Source organism: Sinocyclocheilus anshuiensis, unplaced genomic scaffold (genome assembly GCF_001515605.1).
Source record: "Sinocyclocheilus anshuiensis isolate Anshui unplaced genomic scaffold, SAMN03320099.WGS_v1.1 scaffold162, whole genome shotgun sequence".
Lineage (NCBI taxonomy): Eukaryota > Metazoa > Chordata > Actinopteri > Cypriniformes > Cyprinidae > Sinocyclocheilus > Sinocyclocheilus anshuiensis.
The window spans coordinates 1,719,030-1,737,872 of record NW_015542351.1 but is presented as its reverse complement, the minus strand read 5'-3'; the positions used below and the strand labels follow the sequence as shown (position 1 = coordinate 1,737,872).

Genomic DNA, 18,843 nt, shown 5'->3' with positions numbered 1-18,843 from the left:
ATTTAGTCATTTAGCAGACGCTTTTATCCAAAGCGACTTACAAATGAGGACAATAAAAGCAGTCAAAACTAAAAAAAGTGCAACAATATACTGTATAAGTGCAAATGACAAGTCTTGGTTAGCCTAACGCAGTACACGTAGCCAGTTTTTATATACACATACACACACACACACACACACACACAAAGAAAAACAAGTAGATGGAACAGAAAAAAATAGAAAGCTAGTGTTAGTTTTTTTTTTAATAAAAAAGATAAATAGATAAAGTAGAATTAAAATAGAATAGAAAGTGTTAGAGTTAGAGGGTCAAATAAAGGTGGAACAGATGTGTTTTAGTCGTTTCTTGAAGATGGCTAAGGACTCAGCTGCTCGGATTGAGTTGGGCAGGTCATTCCACCAGGAGGGAACAGTTAATGAAAAAGTCTGTGAAAGTGATTTTGTGCCTCTTTGAGATGGCACAATAATGCGTCATTCACTTGCAGAACGCAAGCTTCTAGAGGGCACATAACTCTGAAGTAATGAATTTAGGTAAAGGGTTGCAGAGCCAGTGGTGGTTTTGTAGGTTTTGTATTCACACATACAGAAAGAATGAAAACAGGTCAGAATAGAACAAATATCCCCCAAACAAGCAGATCTATAATACATACAGTATGTACATATATACTGATGCCAATACATATGTACTGATGCTGCTGCAAAGAGCCATGTGAACCGCATGTATTACTATGTGTGCCTGGGCTACCATGCCGCCCGGCTTAACACTAGTTAGAATGCGCACTATGTGTTGATGAGAGAAGACCCCAGCATCCACCTGAGCAAAATATATTAATTAAAGTCATTTGATAACTGTCATTGATATAACTTTTATACTCTCATTGTGTATTAAATCCATTAGGATGATAAAGAGAGCAGCTACGGAAAACATCGACCTAAGAAATAAGCAAACGTGAACATTGAGGTTAAGCAGCTAATATGCGAACCCCGGTTGAAATGCATACAAACGGGAATGCTTATTTAATTTAAGCCTGTTCTCATGTCCTTAACTTGTCGGCATGTCCTCAGAACAATTACAGACTGCTTGTTGCTGCAGCTGTATAAACACAGATACGTAATCCTAATTTTGTGCTTTGTCTTCAAGGACAAAAATGGCATTGATGTCATTCGAACAACGATCCTGGCATATCTATTAACATTATGAAAGGAAGAGTCAGCAGATGCTTTCAAGACACACAAGGTAGGACACATGTAAGGACTACATTATATATGCTTGGGAACATGCATGGTTAGGATAGTCCACTTAAAATGAAAATTGTCATGATTTACTCACACTCATGTTGGTCCAAACTCATGAGAATTTTTATTAATATAAAAAAATATGATATTCTTTCATCATTTTTGTCTATCCATTGAAAGTCTAGGCAATCTTTATCATCAAGTTCAGTTTAATTTAGGCTTTTATTTTCATATAAACATTCAACAATGCACACATGTAGAGCACAGCAAATATTTTAAAGGGAAACTGAAATGTGCATGCTTGAAAAATACTAACCAAACCTCAGTCAAGCTTCTCTATTAAATTTAATCAAACCTGTGTCTTGTTAGAAGACTTGATAAAACCACTTTGTTCATGTGGAATAACTATGTCTTTATGTACTTCTTGAAGGTAAATATTGATTGCCTAGACTTTCAATGGACGAACAAAATGATAAGAGTATTAAAAATACCTTCATTTTCCCCCCAAAACTGAACAAGATTTGTATCCGTTTGCTATGACATGATGTACTAAAGAACCTTAGGTTGATTTATTAATTTATAATTAGTAGGTTTTTTTATTAAAGAAAATTTGATTCAATTCAAGCTCTAGAACCTTCAGCTGATACACCACTGAACATTTTTCCAAATTAAATCCAGCTGACAACCAGCTCTAGAAGACATATTGTGAAAATTAAAGTACTACAGGGTTTTAAATGGGCACACACCCTACTAAATAAACACTACTCCAATCCTTCACATTTTGTTCATTTATGAAAATGTAAATATGGTGTCTTTCCACAAAAGGGTTTTTATGATATGTGGTGAAATACACTAACACTAACTTTTTTTTTTTAATTGCCATTTATAAAAAGGAGCCTGACCAGGTGCAGAAGGCAGCATCATTGAGGGAACCCACTGGATGTTTTGATTGTCTGTGAGGATGAGGTGGTGAAGTCATCCAACCAGTGCACTTCTGCTGTGTTTTTATTTTTACTTTAGAGTACACTATAACTACTCAAAGCTCATACAGCAGCTGCTGTTGAATCTTGAAGAAAAATTTACATTTTACATAAAAATGATCCACTCTGTTTCTGGTGTTTTGTTTTTGTATTTTTTTTTTTTTACCATTTTAAAATGGAAATTTTAAACAAACATATTTTCTTGTTTGTGCAGTCTTGACTTATTTGATAAAATGATTGTTTTATTTATATATTTCTGACTATATGGCCCACTGATATTATTTTATGCTTAAGAATGTTTTGTGAAGTAAATGTTGTTTTTCAATAATATTTCAATAAGAATACCCTCCTGTTCTGTCATCATTGCTTTGTACCAGTGGTATTTTATGCATTTTTTTAATTAAGATGAGAAAATAGGGAGACTTGTTAATGTTTAATATTCTCTTTGGTAAACTCCAATGGATATAGACTGCCAATATCTTAACATGATATGTTTTAAAAAAGTTCTATTTAGCTTGATATATGTTATTATAATACTGTATTATAATAACATATTATAATATAATGTATTATAATATATGTTATTAAATACACTCAAAAATAACTGAACAGGATTCAATCATGGACAGTGGTTCCACACATTGGAAACATTTGATCTCTACTCAAATACTTCATGTAGCTTAAACAAAAAGGAACTGAGTAAGCTCAACTAAAATTAGACATGTTGTATCATATCCAAATAACTTGATTCTATCATGTCCAAATTACTTAACTCAATCATGTGGAACCACTATCCATGACTGAATAATGTTCAGCCAAAAAGTTTTTTTTTTTCATTGTAGTCTGTGTGGCCTCCTTGTGAAAAAGAAATATGCACTCTAAAAAAATGCTGGGTTGTTTCAACCCAACTTTGGGTCAAATATGGACTAACCTAACTTTTGGGTTAAAAAATTCGTATAAAAATTTAACCAAATGGTTGGGTTAGTCCATATTTGATCCAAAGTTGGGTTGAAACAACCCAGCAGTTTTTTTAGAGTGTACTTATTACAGAAAATAATGTTCTTTAAAAAAAATATACTCAAGGGCAAACTAAATGTAATGTTTTCATACAAAATATACAGTTTAAATTTATATAAAATGCCATTTAAAGAGTGCTTTTTTGACATGATAAACGTACATGCATTTTTGTATGTATTTTTTCATGTTAGCACGTTGAAAGAAGTTACTTTAAAGCATGATGTAATGATTTAAAATATACTTTTTATTTGACACTATTAGAAAGCATACTTTTTAAAAGTAAAAGTTTTAAAAGTTTTCATTCATATATTATCTGCAAGTACAGTTTTTTTCATATACTTTTAAGATTTGAAGTGCACTACAAGTGCACTTTCAACACTCCCTTTTTTGTATACAAGGGTGGGTGACAATCTGTAAAGGGCATATTACACACATTTCAATATAAATCAACCCTCAATATAAACTTTGTTACTCTCACTATCTACTGTGAAAATATACCAAAAAATATACTATCCACTTCTAAGCATACCAAAGAAAAATCCACAAAAGAACCGGACCGGACATCACAGTAAGAGTTCACAGTATCATATGTGGTCTCCTAATTCTGATCAACTTCTGCAATAGCATGTGTGCAGCAGCGGGGTGGATGGCAGGGCAAAACAACGCACTTTAAATTGACTGACAGCAGCCCACAGTCAGGGACGGGCAGTATTTCAAATACATACATTTGAAATACAGAATATTTTGCATTTTGTATTTAAATACATTTAAGCTTAGTATTTTTGTATTTTCAAAATACAAAAATACTTTTTGCCAATCAACCTCTTAATTAGACTGCTGATTTCCTGGATCAACAAGTATACAAAAATACTAAATACAAAAATACTAAGATTAAATGTATTTAAATACAAAATACATTAGACTTTTTCCAAAGGTATTTAAATACAAAATTGTATTTCAAATACATGTATTTGAAACACTGCCCACAGTGAGAACCAACAGTTAACCAAATGCTGCCCATTTCTAGGAAACTGAAAGAGACTGTAAACCAGATACCTGCTGTTTTCCTCTCAGAATGTCATTTCATACTGGCACCTGCCAGTAAAGTGCTGGACGCCCTATTTACTCAACTGAAGAGAGTCTGGAGTGGGAGGACACCAGGAGGGGCGTGCATGACATGTCTGCTGATGTTCTTTTAGAGTGACCCAGAATATGCGTGAAGGTGAGTCCAGCAAACAATTACACCCTTCCTGATGTGAGGCTAAATGGCCAAGGAGATCCAAAGGCAATGTGATGCAGAGGAAGGAGAGGACGAGACCATTCAAAAAGAAGTAAGGGAAGAAATTAAGTACAACATTAGAATGTTGTGTCTCAGAAGAAAACTACTTGCCAATCAAGCAATTGTTCAGGTGTCAATAATTAGAGTAGAATTGAGCTTTGGGTATTGGATGTAAAACAACATAGGTCACCTGGTATTGCATTACAGTTTTTCTCAATTGCTTTGGCTCAATTCTTGAATAAGATTCAGATCTCTAAATAGTTAATCGAAATAATATTCAAGAAATAATAGTTTCTTGTTCATACCAGATTTAACTTTCTTATTCTTATTTAAGCAAATTGCATGTGTTTTGGCACGTGTGCACAAGACAATTGTCTACAATTTGTACATGCATGTACAGGCTTTTTGATCAAAACTGATGAGTTACTACTTTTCACAACTTTGTGAGCCATCAAATGCAAAATTATTCATTCAGTTATCAAAATCAGTCAGACATACATACATATATATTCCATAAATATATGGCACGAAACGTTCATGATGTCTGCTAAACTGGCAAATGTTGACTTTATGATTTGGACATGCAAATGTTAATGTTCACATTCACATTGCTACAGAAATAAATGAACTGTAAACATACAAATGTGAAAAAGTCGTTTTCTGTTTACTACTTATTGACTTTTTGCAGTCAACTTTTACCTACTTTTTAAATACGTATCTAAAAAAGATTTGGGCAAGTTACTATATTTTGCAGACATAGAGTTGTGATTGCATTTACAGTCTAGAAAATGTAAAGATGGATTCAAAATTGAGCCAAAGCAATTAAGAAAAATTGTAACAATAGTCACCAGATGTAAAATTGACTCCATTCCATCTCCACCACAATCTTGATCAAATGTTTATGTGGTTTAATTTGTCACCAACAAAAAATACTTTTTTTCACTTATTTTTCTTTTCATATGCCAACTGCTTATAAGGCAGACAGACGGACAGACAGACAGACAGACAGACAGATAGATAGATAGATAGATAGATAGATAGATAGATTATAGATAGATATATGTTATCTATGTAATGCAAATGATTAAAGTCCCTGTTCGAGTAAAGATAAACATGCACATTTCCTCTGTTGGCACGCAGTGATGCCCGCAGGAAGGTGCAACAAGCGCTAGTTTGTAAGGTATGCGGCAACGAGCTGTTTTTTGACTGACAGTTGAGACTATCCAGTTAAAAACGAATAATTTTTGACAGTCCCTCTAATCTCTGATATTGGCCAATCAGAGGTCGGATTAGGCGGTCCTTATGCAAATGTGTTGGCAAGGGAAACGAAACCGCTCCATTCATCCTCCCCATCATAGAGAAGAAACAAATAGGTGGCGTTTCTCGGTTGAAGTACAGTTTACTCCTCCAACCGCGAGAGTACAAGTCACTTTGAGCGATACATAAAAGACCGGATACTTCTCTCACGATATTTGGGTGAGTAATATTGTATCTGTATTGAAATAGTTATCTACTTGTCTCTGTCATTTCATTTTTTTTTCATAACGTGCGCATTATGAAAGCCTTCAAGGTTCGCTGAATACAACATACAGATTTTATATTTCAGTTACTAACACTTGATAAATTGATTCACATATTAAAACACAATAATAAAACAGCGTTCACTTTTTTATTTGCTATAAAGGGACAAATGTTTTTTCAGAAATGTGCGATTATAAGTTTTACGTTAGAAGATTAACATGTTGTTTAATCTTAATCATGCATTGATATATGGTGCATTCATATAAATGTAATTAAAGGAAGACTAAACAAAATGGAATTTACATTTGAGCTGCGCCAATAGGCTAATAAACTCGTATTTTTTCATTTGGTTTTATATTCAGTGTTAAGTTGGCTTGTGGTTTATATACTTACGACTTGGTCTGTTGCATTTATTAGCTCGTGCTATTGACACAAGCTTAGGGCGTTAAGGGCTGTTTATGAATAGAGCGGTGCCAGAAAAGTTCATGGATGCGTGGATGTGAGTCAGTGTTGTGTCTGCGCCACGGATGTATGAGTGGGACAACATGGCTGTGTCTCAAAACCTAGTCAGCTGCCTTCCTAGCCAGCATTTTTGGCCATCTGAAGTGCTTCCAGCATTTTGGGCACCATAGGGCACTGCAGCGATTCTGGGCATCATTATAGAGAATTTTTTGGCACCATGGACTCATGCAGCATTTTTGCCCATTATAGGTGCTTGAAGCAGTTAAGGGAATCATGCCTGCAGCATTTCTGGACGTTTTTGTCAGCGTGCTGTGACCATCATGCCTGCTTACAGCATATTTTAGGCATATTTCATTGCTCTAGGGATAATTGTTGGGCTTCACAGGTTCATACATTATATTTTAGGAATATTTCATAGCTCATATTTGGGCATCATGGATGCATACAGCATTTTTGACTATCATTCATAGGTGCGTTGAACATTTTTGGGAATCATGGACTTGAGCGTCATTTTTGGACATCATATGTGCTTGTAGCATTTTTGGGCATCATATATGTGTGCAGCCTTTTTCTTTCTGCAGCATTGTTTGGCATTACTTGTGCAGCTTGCTGTGGGCATCATATGTGCGTACAGCATATTTTATACATATTTCACAGTTTAGGGATCATTTTTGGGCATCATGGATGCGTGCAGCATTTTTGGCCACCATATAGGGACATACCACATTTTTTTGGTATCATAAGATGCATGCAGAATTGCTTAGGCATCATAGGCCGTTGCAGCATTTTTGGGCATTATAGCTGCATACAGCATACTTTTGTCTTATTTCTAGGGATCATTTTTGGGCATCATTGATGCATGCAGCATTTTTTTGGCATCATAGGCATATGGCAGTTTTTTTGGCATCATAAGACGCATGCAGAATTGTTTAGGCATCATAGGCCGTTGCAGCATTTTTGGACATTATAGGTGCATACAGCATATGTTAGGCATATTTCTAGGGATCATTTTTGGACATCATGGATGTGTGAAGCATTTTGTGGCATGATAGGATGTTGCAGCAGTTTTGGGCATCTGGCACCAAGGAAGCTGTCTAGGTAAACAGCTCACACAATTTTAAAACACATCCCATGTATATTCCATTTCTTTCTTTGTGAATGTGTGCTTGTGCATTTGTAAACAATCTGCATATAAACACTCAACGTTAATAAATAATTGACTGTTCTTTGAGTGCTCTGTTCACTGGTCACCAAGTGCTCACCACTGAACTGTCTCTAAAATGATCAGCAGCGAGTTGTGAAAGCATCAGCGTGTTGGCACCATGTCTGTTTGCATCCATGCTGCCATTTGGATGGGCCTTCGAGTGGCCATGAATCTTCAATGAGCTCAGTATGTCTCACGGCCACTGCTCATTAAGCTCAAATAATGAATGGATGCAGAATTGGTTACGTATGCTTAGATAAAACACGGCAGAGGGCAGAGAGATATGGGATGGTTTCAGTGGTGAGAAGAGTGGAGGTCTATGGCCTCATTACTTCATTTGACCATGACACACTTCAATTGCTGAAGTGCAGGGTGATTGTAAAATCTGTACTTAGTTTGAAATGTCTGAAAAGTTGTCCTGTTGGGGAGGAGCATGGCAGCAGCTTTGTCCTTTAACCCTGTAAAGCCTGACATAGTCAGAATTCTTTTAAAAGCATTTTATTGAACCTTTTGACAAATATAATGAATATATTTTAGAAAGTTTGCATATGTGTGTTTGTTGAGTGTCATATTTGATACATCAGGCTTTTATGCTCCATATAGTATGATATAGGAGAATATGGAGCTCATATTTGAACATGAATGATGGCAAATATATATAATACAATACAATCTTGAATGAGAGATGTACAAAAAAAGTCTTAAAATGAAAGGTTCCAAAAGGGACCCAAAAGAACATTTCAGTCAACAGTTCTTAAAATATATATTTTTTTCTAAGTGTGAAGAACATTTTAAAACCCTTTTTCCACTATAAAGAACTTGTTATGCAATGGAAAGGTTCTATGGATGGTTCTTCGTGGAACCATAAATGCCAATAAAGAACCTTTATTTTAAGAGTGAATGTTTTTCAAAAAGTCTGGCTGACGTATTATTTTTGATACTCACATTTTCACGATTTTTCTAAAAGAAAAAAAACGATGTATAGATAATCAAGTAAACCTTGAACCTAAAGTTCAGGTAAGTTTTGATCAGGTTAATAATTTAGATACCTCATAAATTTGCATATCGAATATGGTACAGTAGGCTTTATAGGGTTAATGATTTTTTTAGGTGAACTAAAAGGTAGTACTAGACTGTGGATGGGTCATAGGGTCAGCACACATACGTCCAACTGTCCCCTTGATGTTGTCCCCAACAAGAGCATTGGGCAGTATCGCACTACACTCACACGCATTGGACGACTGACTGATTACGTCACATGCTCTGGTTTTCATGGAGATGGATGACAGATTTAAAATGGCTGAGCTCTGAAAGCCACACACAGTTGCCAGCTTTTTGACGGGACCGATCTAATGGCCTCTGGGCGGCTCGATATGGAAAGCAAAGGAATGCCTGCATGGAAGAACGAATGAGGACTGTTGCGTTTTTTTACCCTCAGATAGGATCCTGTTAATATTGTGCATGTTCATCATGTCAAACAGAAGCGGTCTGGCTTGTTTCCTTTCTGTTAATCTTTTTCTTTTTTTTTCTGGCGTTGTTGTTGTTGTTGTTCTTTGCTCTGCTTCCTGTTCTGAATTTGAGTGAGAGGCAAGTATTGTGTTATAACAGGGGGATGCTGTCAGATACATTTAGCAGCTGGAGTTATTGGATGACGCCCCGGGGTGTTAGAAACAAATTGTTCAATGCTTTACCCAACATGTAACAGCATATAGATAAGGCAGGATATGAAATTCAAACCATGATAAGGCTGATTTTGAGAAGTAGGACTGACTATTCCATGGCAAACATAGGGCCTGTTTACACCTGGTCACTTCATGCATTTTCTCTGATCGGATAGCTATTTGATTTGTAAAAACGGTTCCATTTACACTTGGCCACATACGTGTGTCTCCACAAAACGGATATTAATCCGATCTTCAATTCCCGCGCTATATGCAAATTTAATGGCGTTCACGTCAATGAAAGCAACAAATATGCACTGCATTTTATTCATCAGCTAATTTCAAGATCAAAGACTGCAATAGGAGAGAGAGTGGCATCAGCACTCGTAAGATAATTTAGTCTCACTGCCTTTAATGAAGACGATTGTGTGTTGAGCATCTGCGACTTACTTTCAGTTTCTTTTGCTGCAGTTTGTGCATCGGCTTGCTGAAGAGAAATACTCTGCTACTCATCTGTGGCGATGCATGTTGCATTAGCACTCTCATATATAACCTCATATTAGCCTATAAAATGCTCTCACACATTTGAACATTTTGGGAGGAGAAAAATTGACATATGTGGTGTGCATTTATCCAATTTCATCTGGAATGCGTCCCAGACCACCTCCTGAAGTGGTTTGAGCAATCGGATTTACATCTGTCTCAAAAGCGTTTCGGAGGGCATTTACATCTGGTCTTTTCACGATTGGATAGCTAAGTGCCCAGGTGTAAACAGGCCCATAGTGTTGGCATATAATGACAGCCACTGTGCTTCCAGTCTAGTATTCGGTGCAGCACATCCATTAGGATCTGACTACATGTCAGTTTCCAGCCTATTGATTTTAACACAAATTGATTTTACATTGAACTGGCAATAGAAAATAAGCATATTGCACATTTGCACCTCCCGAGAGGTGGTATTTCAAACTTTTGATGTTTACAATTGATTTGCACAGTTTTATGACGTATCTGATCCAAACAAATTTTATTCGCCAGTGTAGTGCATACTTTCAGAGGTATTTTTCAGAGGTATTGCAGTGCACTAGACTGGTCACCACATTTCATAATCCCTTTTATTGCCCCCCCAAAAGTACCATTCTTGAGAGGGCACAGTTCAAATACAGTCTGCCAAGCCACTTAAATCAAATGCAGCACAATAAAATGAACACAGAAAGACTGTGCACCTGTGTGACACGCCGTTCTGAATACTAAATACTGATTTTGCTCAAGAGTTATTATTCCAGCATCTGGAACAGCCGTTTAATGGTACAATATTTTGTTCTGCTTAACAGAGATGGATGGCATGAGCTTACTGAAATCAACTGTTTACAATGTTGTTGTTTTGTACTCTAGCAGTGACAGAACCACAAACATGGTAATGATTTTATAATATTTTGTTTAGCTGGTTAGATTATCTTATGACAACCATCTTTTGTATTATTTTCCAATAATACAAGGAAATGAACTGAATGTTTTCAAATGTATAATATATTATATTGTATTATATTATTTAAATTAATACTAATGTTAATTTTATATTGTTGGTCATACTTAAGTTTGGGCACCACTTCTCACTATTAACTATTAACTACGACTTTAGCCTCAATAAACTCCTAATTTGCTGCTTATTAATAGTTAGTAAGGTAGTTGTTAAGTTTAGCGATCTAAAATATGGTCATGCAGATTCATATTTGCTTTATAAGTACTAGTAAACAACCAATATGCTATAATATGCATGCTAATAAGCAACTAGGCATAGTTGTGAGAATTGGTCCCTAAATTAAAGTGTAACCATATTATTTATATGAGATTTAATACCAGATTTGTATATAGGCCTATGTAAGTGGTGAATGCCCATGCAAAACTTGCTGCCACTGTGCCACAGTGTTGTTGGTGTTGTGGTAAAATTCAGTATTCAGTATAATAAATATGGTTTTTCATCTGACATCATCTGGCAGGTGAAAATGCTTAGAAGGGTAATAGCACACCTCTACTCAACAAGCCGCATGAATGAGCTATCATTCAAGTCTGTAGCAATGGTGTGGGTTGATTTTGTGTTTGTATTAGGGTTCAAATCACTCACCCTGCTTGCCTTAGCAATAACACTTATTGGTATTACTATTAACCCGTTTTTTTTAACTCAATGCACATAAGTATCTCTAATTCAGAACATAAAACAGTTGGTTTTTGAGGAAGCATTAGGTCATTTCATTGTATTCTGTGGAGTGGAACTATAGTGCTTTTAGGTTCCTCAAAATACAGCATTATGCTTCTTTGTATTTCCAGCCATCAGCCGCAACAGTGTTGCATTAGCAGATACAAATGACAGTACTTAGTACATACAATATTTTGAGAGGTAGAGAGCAGGTGCGGTGACTTTCATTGGGTTGCCCTCTTCTCCTGAGAGAGGAGAATATGTTTCTTCAGCACTGGAGTGGGGAAACATCACTATAGAAACACCAGAGGGTCTAATTTAACATGATGCTGTGGGACTCGTTTAGAGCCAGTAAACATGACTAGTTGTTTTTATCCCAGAGAAAAAAAAATATTGCTTAGGGGTTGCTCTTTCATAGCTCAGGAGACGTGATTCTCAGCCATGTTTCATTTTAGTATCAACTTTGTCTGAGATGTTTCTCCGGAAAGTCCTTAATGTAAAAGAAATAAAAATACACACAAATTAGACTCTTTTTTTTTTTGGCATTGTAAAGAGCTCAAATAAAATTATCCTTGATATTTTTGGAGTTTTTTTATGAGAAATGTTTGGGTTCATATTGAACTTGATTACAGAGTTTGATATCTTGGCAAATCTGAGCACAGTCTAAAACAGTGAGTTCTGAGATGGAGCATTTGTCTTTGAAAAAGCAACAGGCTTCTACCCAAAGAGATAGTTCACCCAAAAGCTGTATGACTTTCTTTCTTCTGTAGAACATGAAGCAAAATATTTTGAGCTTTCAACTGTTTTTGTCCATGCAATTAAAGACAATGGGGTCCAAAACAATGCTGGACCTTAATATATAGACAAAAATCAAGATGCATCTATAGAAATGATTATATTATTGCTGTTTAGGCATTTGTTGCGTTTAGAAGATCCTACGTTTAGTGTCCCAGCTCGAGAGCATAGCTACAGTTCTGCAGTTGCTAAGTAATTTTGTTTGTCTGTGCCCCATACCCCGCATGGGACGCAGCAGCCCCTTGCCTACTGCAACTACCTTAAATGACTGCCCTGAACCATCTGCCACCATGCCCTGTGTGTGTGAGTGTTGTGCATTAGTAGCTGTGAGAAAAAGTACAGTTAGGGACAGAGAGGGTTTTTGTTACTGACAGATACAGGGGAAAATAAAGGGACTATGTATTTTCCCCACTGATCTGTTCATGTATAATTGAAGAATCTCATTTATGTTGCCTCTTTCACTCACAAAAGCTCCTTTGGCAGATGATGATGATGATGACTGACAGTTTTGGATGTGCCCCTTTGACTCCAGATAAGCATGGTTGACCTTTAGCGTGCATATCTCCAAACAGCTGCATTATTTATGCCCACTATTGGTTGTTCTGCCACATGAGTCAGTGGAGAATTTTATGACTCACCTGTAATTGAACTGCAGTCATGAGAAGGTGGCATAAAAAGCTTCAGGAGTGACGTAAACATCCATAAAACTTTCATAGGCTGAGAAAAGGATCATAATATTAACCACAATTGCTGATCGTGATTTTTTATTTTTCCAACTTACTGTATATATTACTTTATATTATATAGTAATGCTTCTTTAAGTGAAAAGTTAATTGAAATCTTTGGAAAAAAACAGTATAATGTTTGAATTAGAAAAAAAAGAAGAAAAAAAAATTATCGAGGAGGGACCTCTAGGTATTGGTCGATAACTGAAATGGTGCTGTTATATATCATACATCCATAAAAATGTATTATTATTTTAAATAATCTTTATTTATTTACAAGATAAAATTCTATTTTGAATGCCATTTTTTTATGCGGTCTTACAGTTACTGGTTAAGTTTACTTGAGATAATTCCTTCCTGAAATGGCTAACTTAAAATTTCAGCCCCTGAATAGAAAATAATAAATCAAATTTAAGATGAGTTGATTTTGCTGTTTCATGCGAAGAAAGAGCAAAAATAAGCCAAAGAGAACATCCATCCATGGCATAGATTCTAACCAGTTGTTATTTGCTGAATTGTGTTGAAAAGCTTCCTGGTCTGTTACCAGGACAACCAATTATTCACCAGTGGTATCTTCCCAGGTTTTGATAAAGCACGCTTGTAGCATGCCACTTTTGTCCACCATAAAAGGGCCAGAACATTGTTGTGAAAAGGCTAGCATCCTTACAGGGTACTTAAAGCACCCTCTCCATTCAGGTCAGTGACACTCAATCGGATGTGTGTTTGTGTGCGGGACTGGTGCATAAGTGTGTGTGTGTGTGTGTGTGTGTGTGTGTGTGTGTCCTGTTTAACCTTTATATGTTAATAACACATTTAAGTAATATCTCTTCAGAATATAGAAATTTTGTTTGAAGTTGTTTTTACCTATATTAGTTGCTAAAAACATGTTTTCTATCTTTAATAATATCTGTAAATATATCAATATAATATCAATTTCATGATTTCTGAGGCATTCTCGAAAGCACTAAATGTCATTTTGAAATAATTATCTAATATATCAAAATAATGCAAAGAGGAAAGCAGCCATTTATCCTTGTGTTGTGATAGACAGGATTAGATGAACATGCTCCTCCCGAACCTTCATTTGGAGCTCCATTTGTTTAAATGACAGCTACTTCATTGCGTTTGATCTATTATGTTTGACAATGCAGATACAACCCAGTTTTTTGTCTCTGTGAGGTTCATGGCCCCTGTTACATAGAGCTGTCATAGGGAGTTAGGAGAGAGAGTTAAAGGCAATGATGGAAGACAGTGGTGACTGGAATTGGTGGTAACTCTCAGCAGAGACACATGCACTCAGGCAAGAAACTCAAAGAGACGCCACAGCAGTTTTTATTGGAACGAAATGTCAGCAGTCTTGAAGGAGTAGTTCACCCAAAAAATGAAAAATTGCTGAAAATGTATTCCCCCTGGCCTCAGGCCATCCAAGTTTTTTTCGTCAGAACAGATTTGGAGAAATATTGTTGAAATATTGTGATCACTTGATCACTTGCTCACCAATGGATCCTCTGCAGTGAATGGGTGCCGTCAGAATGAGAGTCCAAACAGATATGACAGTTTCTGTGTGTTTCTTAGGTTTTTTTCTTAGGGTTTAAATCTAGAAATCTCTAAACTACTTTTTCATCTCTCAGTTGCTTCTGCCATTTCTGCGTGTCAATCTCGAAAGAGTTTGCAGAGGGTCACTGAGGTGAATAAAGTCTGTAAAAGACTCAAATTGAGTCATTTCTTCTTTGCTCGTTCAGTCTCTGACTGTTGCCAGTACAATGTCCTAGCCTTGAAAAAATATATATATAATTTCCCCACCTGGATCCATTTAAACGCGAGACCTGTATGTCTTTGTACGTGTGTGTATTTGTGTGTGTGCTTCTGTCTATGTATGTGCGCTGTGGCGGAATTAATCCACTGCCAATATCCCAGTGTCCAGCACATCTCGGCTCCCAGGGTTCTCATCTCATTTGGTGGATCTTAAAAGGAACACTCACAGACTGATGTGGCTGGAATATCAAAGACATCAGCAGTGACCACATAGGCAATCACTGTCCATCGATTAATCTGAGTGACAATGGAGAACTGATGAAAGACAGAAAGTGATAGGAGAGGCCATGAAACAAGGCCACAGAAGACATTTGCTCTGTTTTCTTGCTGACGGGAAGGTAAAAGCTATACGTGAGTCTGTAAAAAAATCACTGAAAGAACATGAAGCAGAATTAATGTGCGTGACCTCTTGTTCTCGTCACAGGAATTTTGTGAGAGCGATTCATTTTTTGTTCATTATAGTCTTTAAAGTCAACATAAAGTCAAAATAGACCGTATTTACTTTCTTAATACACGCACCTTCTCTTAATATTCAAGCTATTCTAAAGAAACAATAAAACAATATTTACCTGATGTCACCTAGGTAGCAAGGGTGGGGAAAATAACCAGTAGTCAAATAGCCAAAATAATGCAAACTCTTTAATATCTTTACTGTAATAGAACTACTACTACTAAAAGCCATATATATATATATATATATATATATATATATATATATAACATTGAAATTACAATTGGGAAACATTGGGGCTCAACATCTTGGTTCCCAACAAAATCTATCTACTATTTGTATATAATGTTTTGCTTGTAAATGCATCACATTACTGAAATAAAAAAATTAAAATGCAATTGCATGTTGGCGTTAAGTTTATGTACATATAAGAAAATCTGAAATGCAGTGTGACATTACATCTAAACCTATTTCATACAATATTTTTCACATTTTTATATTAGTGTACATGCCATTTTATGACTATTATTTAGACTATTATTTTTGTGTTTTAAAACATCCATTTTTCATACCACAGATTTATTTAAATTGGTTAGCTGTCAACTAGTTAAGGCAAAAATAAATAAATAAATAATTAAATAAATAGTGAAAAAAAACTAAGAAAGGTGACCAATTAAAGCATGTAAAACCAGACATTTTCCCTTATACATGCATGTAAATATGAATCTAAAATCCTGATGTTTGAGTGTACTACCAATGAACTGTTTTGATATTCCTGAGAGGAGTTTAATGTTTGCTTTAAAAGAGCAGTTGTTAGAAAGCTATCAGAGCAGTCATTTACCTGTTCGGAAGCCTAAAGCTAACCATGTAGCCCTGTCTGTCTGCCCTTCAGAAGTTTCTTTTTCACTGACAAGCCAGCGACCTCTAGGGCAGTTGCATGTGGTTCAAGCAGCTTAAAACATGAAGCATTAATCTGCAATGCCTCACAGATAAGAATCACTTTGCTCAAATAAATAGAAGTGGCGTAGTGATGGCAGCACCTTTACAATGCCTCCCACATTTCCTCCCTCAGCACTGCTAGACTAATCCGCAAGCAGCCGTCATAATCCTATAGGAGCCACAAAAAAGCCAGCATTCGTTGATAAGCAAAAACGTCCCCTTGGGTGGCAAATGAAGCAGGAACTGACTCAGACAAAAGCTCAGGAGAGATTTTATTCCACAGCAAACAACTGGGAAAAGAAGAGTTTCCATTGTAACACTAAGACCCAATTAAACCATTGATTCTCAACACAAGCCAATCAGAAGATTAAAGGTTTTTGTGTACTTTGTATTTTTTCCATTCGTTTTAAGACTGCCCATATTTCTTATCAGCTGAGTTGCTTTTGTAAGCTCAATTTGCTGCAACATTTGCTCTTCTGACAGGCATTAAATTGGGCCTTGTCCATGGCTGAGGATGGGGCTGCTCTGTCCAACCTTCACCTTGGACACCAAACACAGCTGGTCTCTGGCCCTCTTAAAAACCCTCTCTCCCTCTTTAAAACATCCCTCACCTTCCAGACCTCAAAGGCCATCAATCCGATCAAAAGTGGATGACATTTAATACAGGCGTAAATGGGTTCTAAAATGTTTTGAGATTGTCCACTTTCGACCACTTCCAGAAGAAGTCAAAAATGATAAAAGTGCATCACAACATTTAATTCCAACTTCACTATATGTTGAGCCAAAACAACTGAAACGCTGTTACCATTCATATTCCTTCCCAATCACTCGTAAGCACCATAATGACTTCATTTATTCAATTATATACATGTGCCTCCTAATTGCCACCCACTTACTGAACATGTGAGCGTTATGGGACTTATTTTGAGAAAAGTGCACCAAAAAAATCAATTCCAAAGCAATTGAAATCGCTGTTGCCATTCATATCCTTTCCTAAACACACGTAAGCGGCGATTTATTCAGTCATATTCATGTGCTACACTTGCAGCTCTCATGAAAGTGATGGAGTGTGACGGTATAAGAGGGGAGTGCCTAGATGAAATCCAAATAAAGTGGTCACAGGAGACACATTTAAAATGCATTTTTTTGATAGTCTTTGAAATTATTTGTAAAACCATAAAACTTTTTTTACTTGAAATAAAATAAATAAACATTAACTGAAATAATATATATAAGCTTATTTCAGCTAATTTAACTTGAATTATTACAATAAAACTAAAATTCAATAAAAAATAAACAAATAAAAAAATAACACTGTACCAGTCCATATTTTCTAATTTGATTTAATTTAGTTTGACAAGCTCTTAGTTTTATTAAATTCCTTTTGAATTTCAGTTTAATTTGATTTGTGCATTATTCATAATGTCCATTTTATTTATATATGCAGCATTGGCGCAGCCAGAATTGTAATTTTGGGGGGGTCCCCATCTTAAAATGAGCGTGCTTATACTGCATGACAGTTAACATGGAGGTGCGGTGCAATCACTTGCACTTAAAATACTCCGTCATTTTTGGTCATACAGACAAGAATAATTACATCGTTCGAATCTGTTAAGGGTGTACATTTGTTTGTGTACACTCACAATAACAAAACGTTGCGTGCTGTAAAATAACGAAACCAAACAGGGTACTATTTCTGCCGTCTCGATCCCTGTGAACTTGAGTGCCTCAAAAATGAACCGAAACTATTGCTTCACAGACGAGAAATATATCTATAGATTGTGAAACGTTTTAATAATTAACCAATTCAAATAGAAAACAAATATTCTCAGATTATGTATCCGTATGAAACATGTATATTGCGTGTCCACACCAGAGATGACGATTAAGCATCATGAACTTTATCACTTTGTAGTTTATCAATAAATTATTAGGTATAAATGGTAAGGTAGTCTCATTGCTGTTTTCCCCGAAACATTCAATTACTGGGGGGGAATTTAAGGTCGGTGAGAGCAGCTGGCATTAAAAGTAATAGTTAATTTATTTAAATGACTAAACTATTCATTTAAAGAACTGACTCAAAAGGGTCATCCATCATTGTATATTTTGCTGCTAAAAATGGTACAGGAAACATGGATACAGGGAAACTACCAACCTCACATTATAAAAAATTTGACTTAAAAAAAAAAAAAAAATTACAACAGGGTCCAGACAGCATCAGGATAGTAAGTGCAGCAAATACATTTTCACACAGACAGCTACTGAAAATAGAGTAAAGATCAATCTAGTGATTCTTGAAATCAATATCAGGATAGTTCAAATGAAGATCACAATTAATTGGAAAAATCCCTACGTTTTTGAAGGAGTAGTTCACCCAAAAATGAAAAACGTTTCGTTTTCCCTACGGATTTGAACAATTTATTATCTCGAAGTTTAAAATTTGTCACAGTGTGTCTCACAAGTGCACAGACACAAAGACACAGACGAGCAGATGCTGCTAGTTGGCTACAATCTGGGCCTGTAGTGTATGTGTTGCTTAGACAACAAGCCAAAACCAGTGGGATAAA

The 18,843-nt window shown here is 35.9% G+C and overlaps 1 protein-coding gene across 2 annotated transcripts in view; it reads left to right on the top strand.

Annotated features, from left to right (window-relative positions):
- hpcal4 (hippocalcin like 4) overlaps nt 1-18,843 on the top strand; it is a 26,979-nt gene that overhangs the window by 1,629 nt on the left and 6,507 nt on the right. The window contains exons 4-5 of one of the 2 annotated variants that reach the window (XM_016490151.1): nt 1,139-1,234; nt 4,305-4,452. In XM_016490151.1, coding sequence (XP_016345637.1) covers nt 4,443-4,452 — 10 coding nt within the window. In that variant the 5' untranslated portion in view covers nt 1,139-1,234; nt 4,305-4,442. Of the gene's footprint in view, nt 1-1,138; nt 1,235-4,304; nt 4,453-5,874; nt 5,986-18,843 lie in introns of those variants that run through there. The other variant, XM_016490152.1, reaches the window with a different exon arrangement.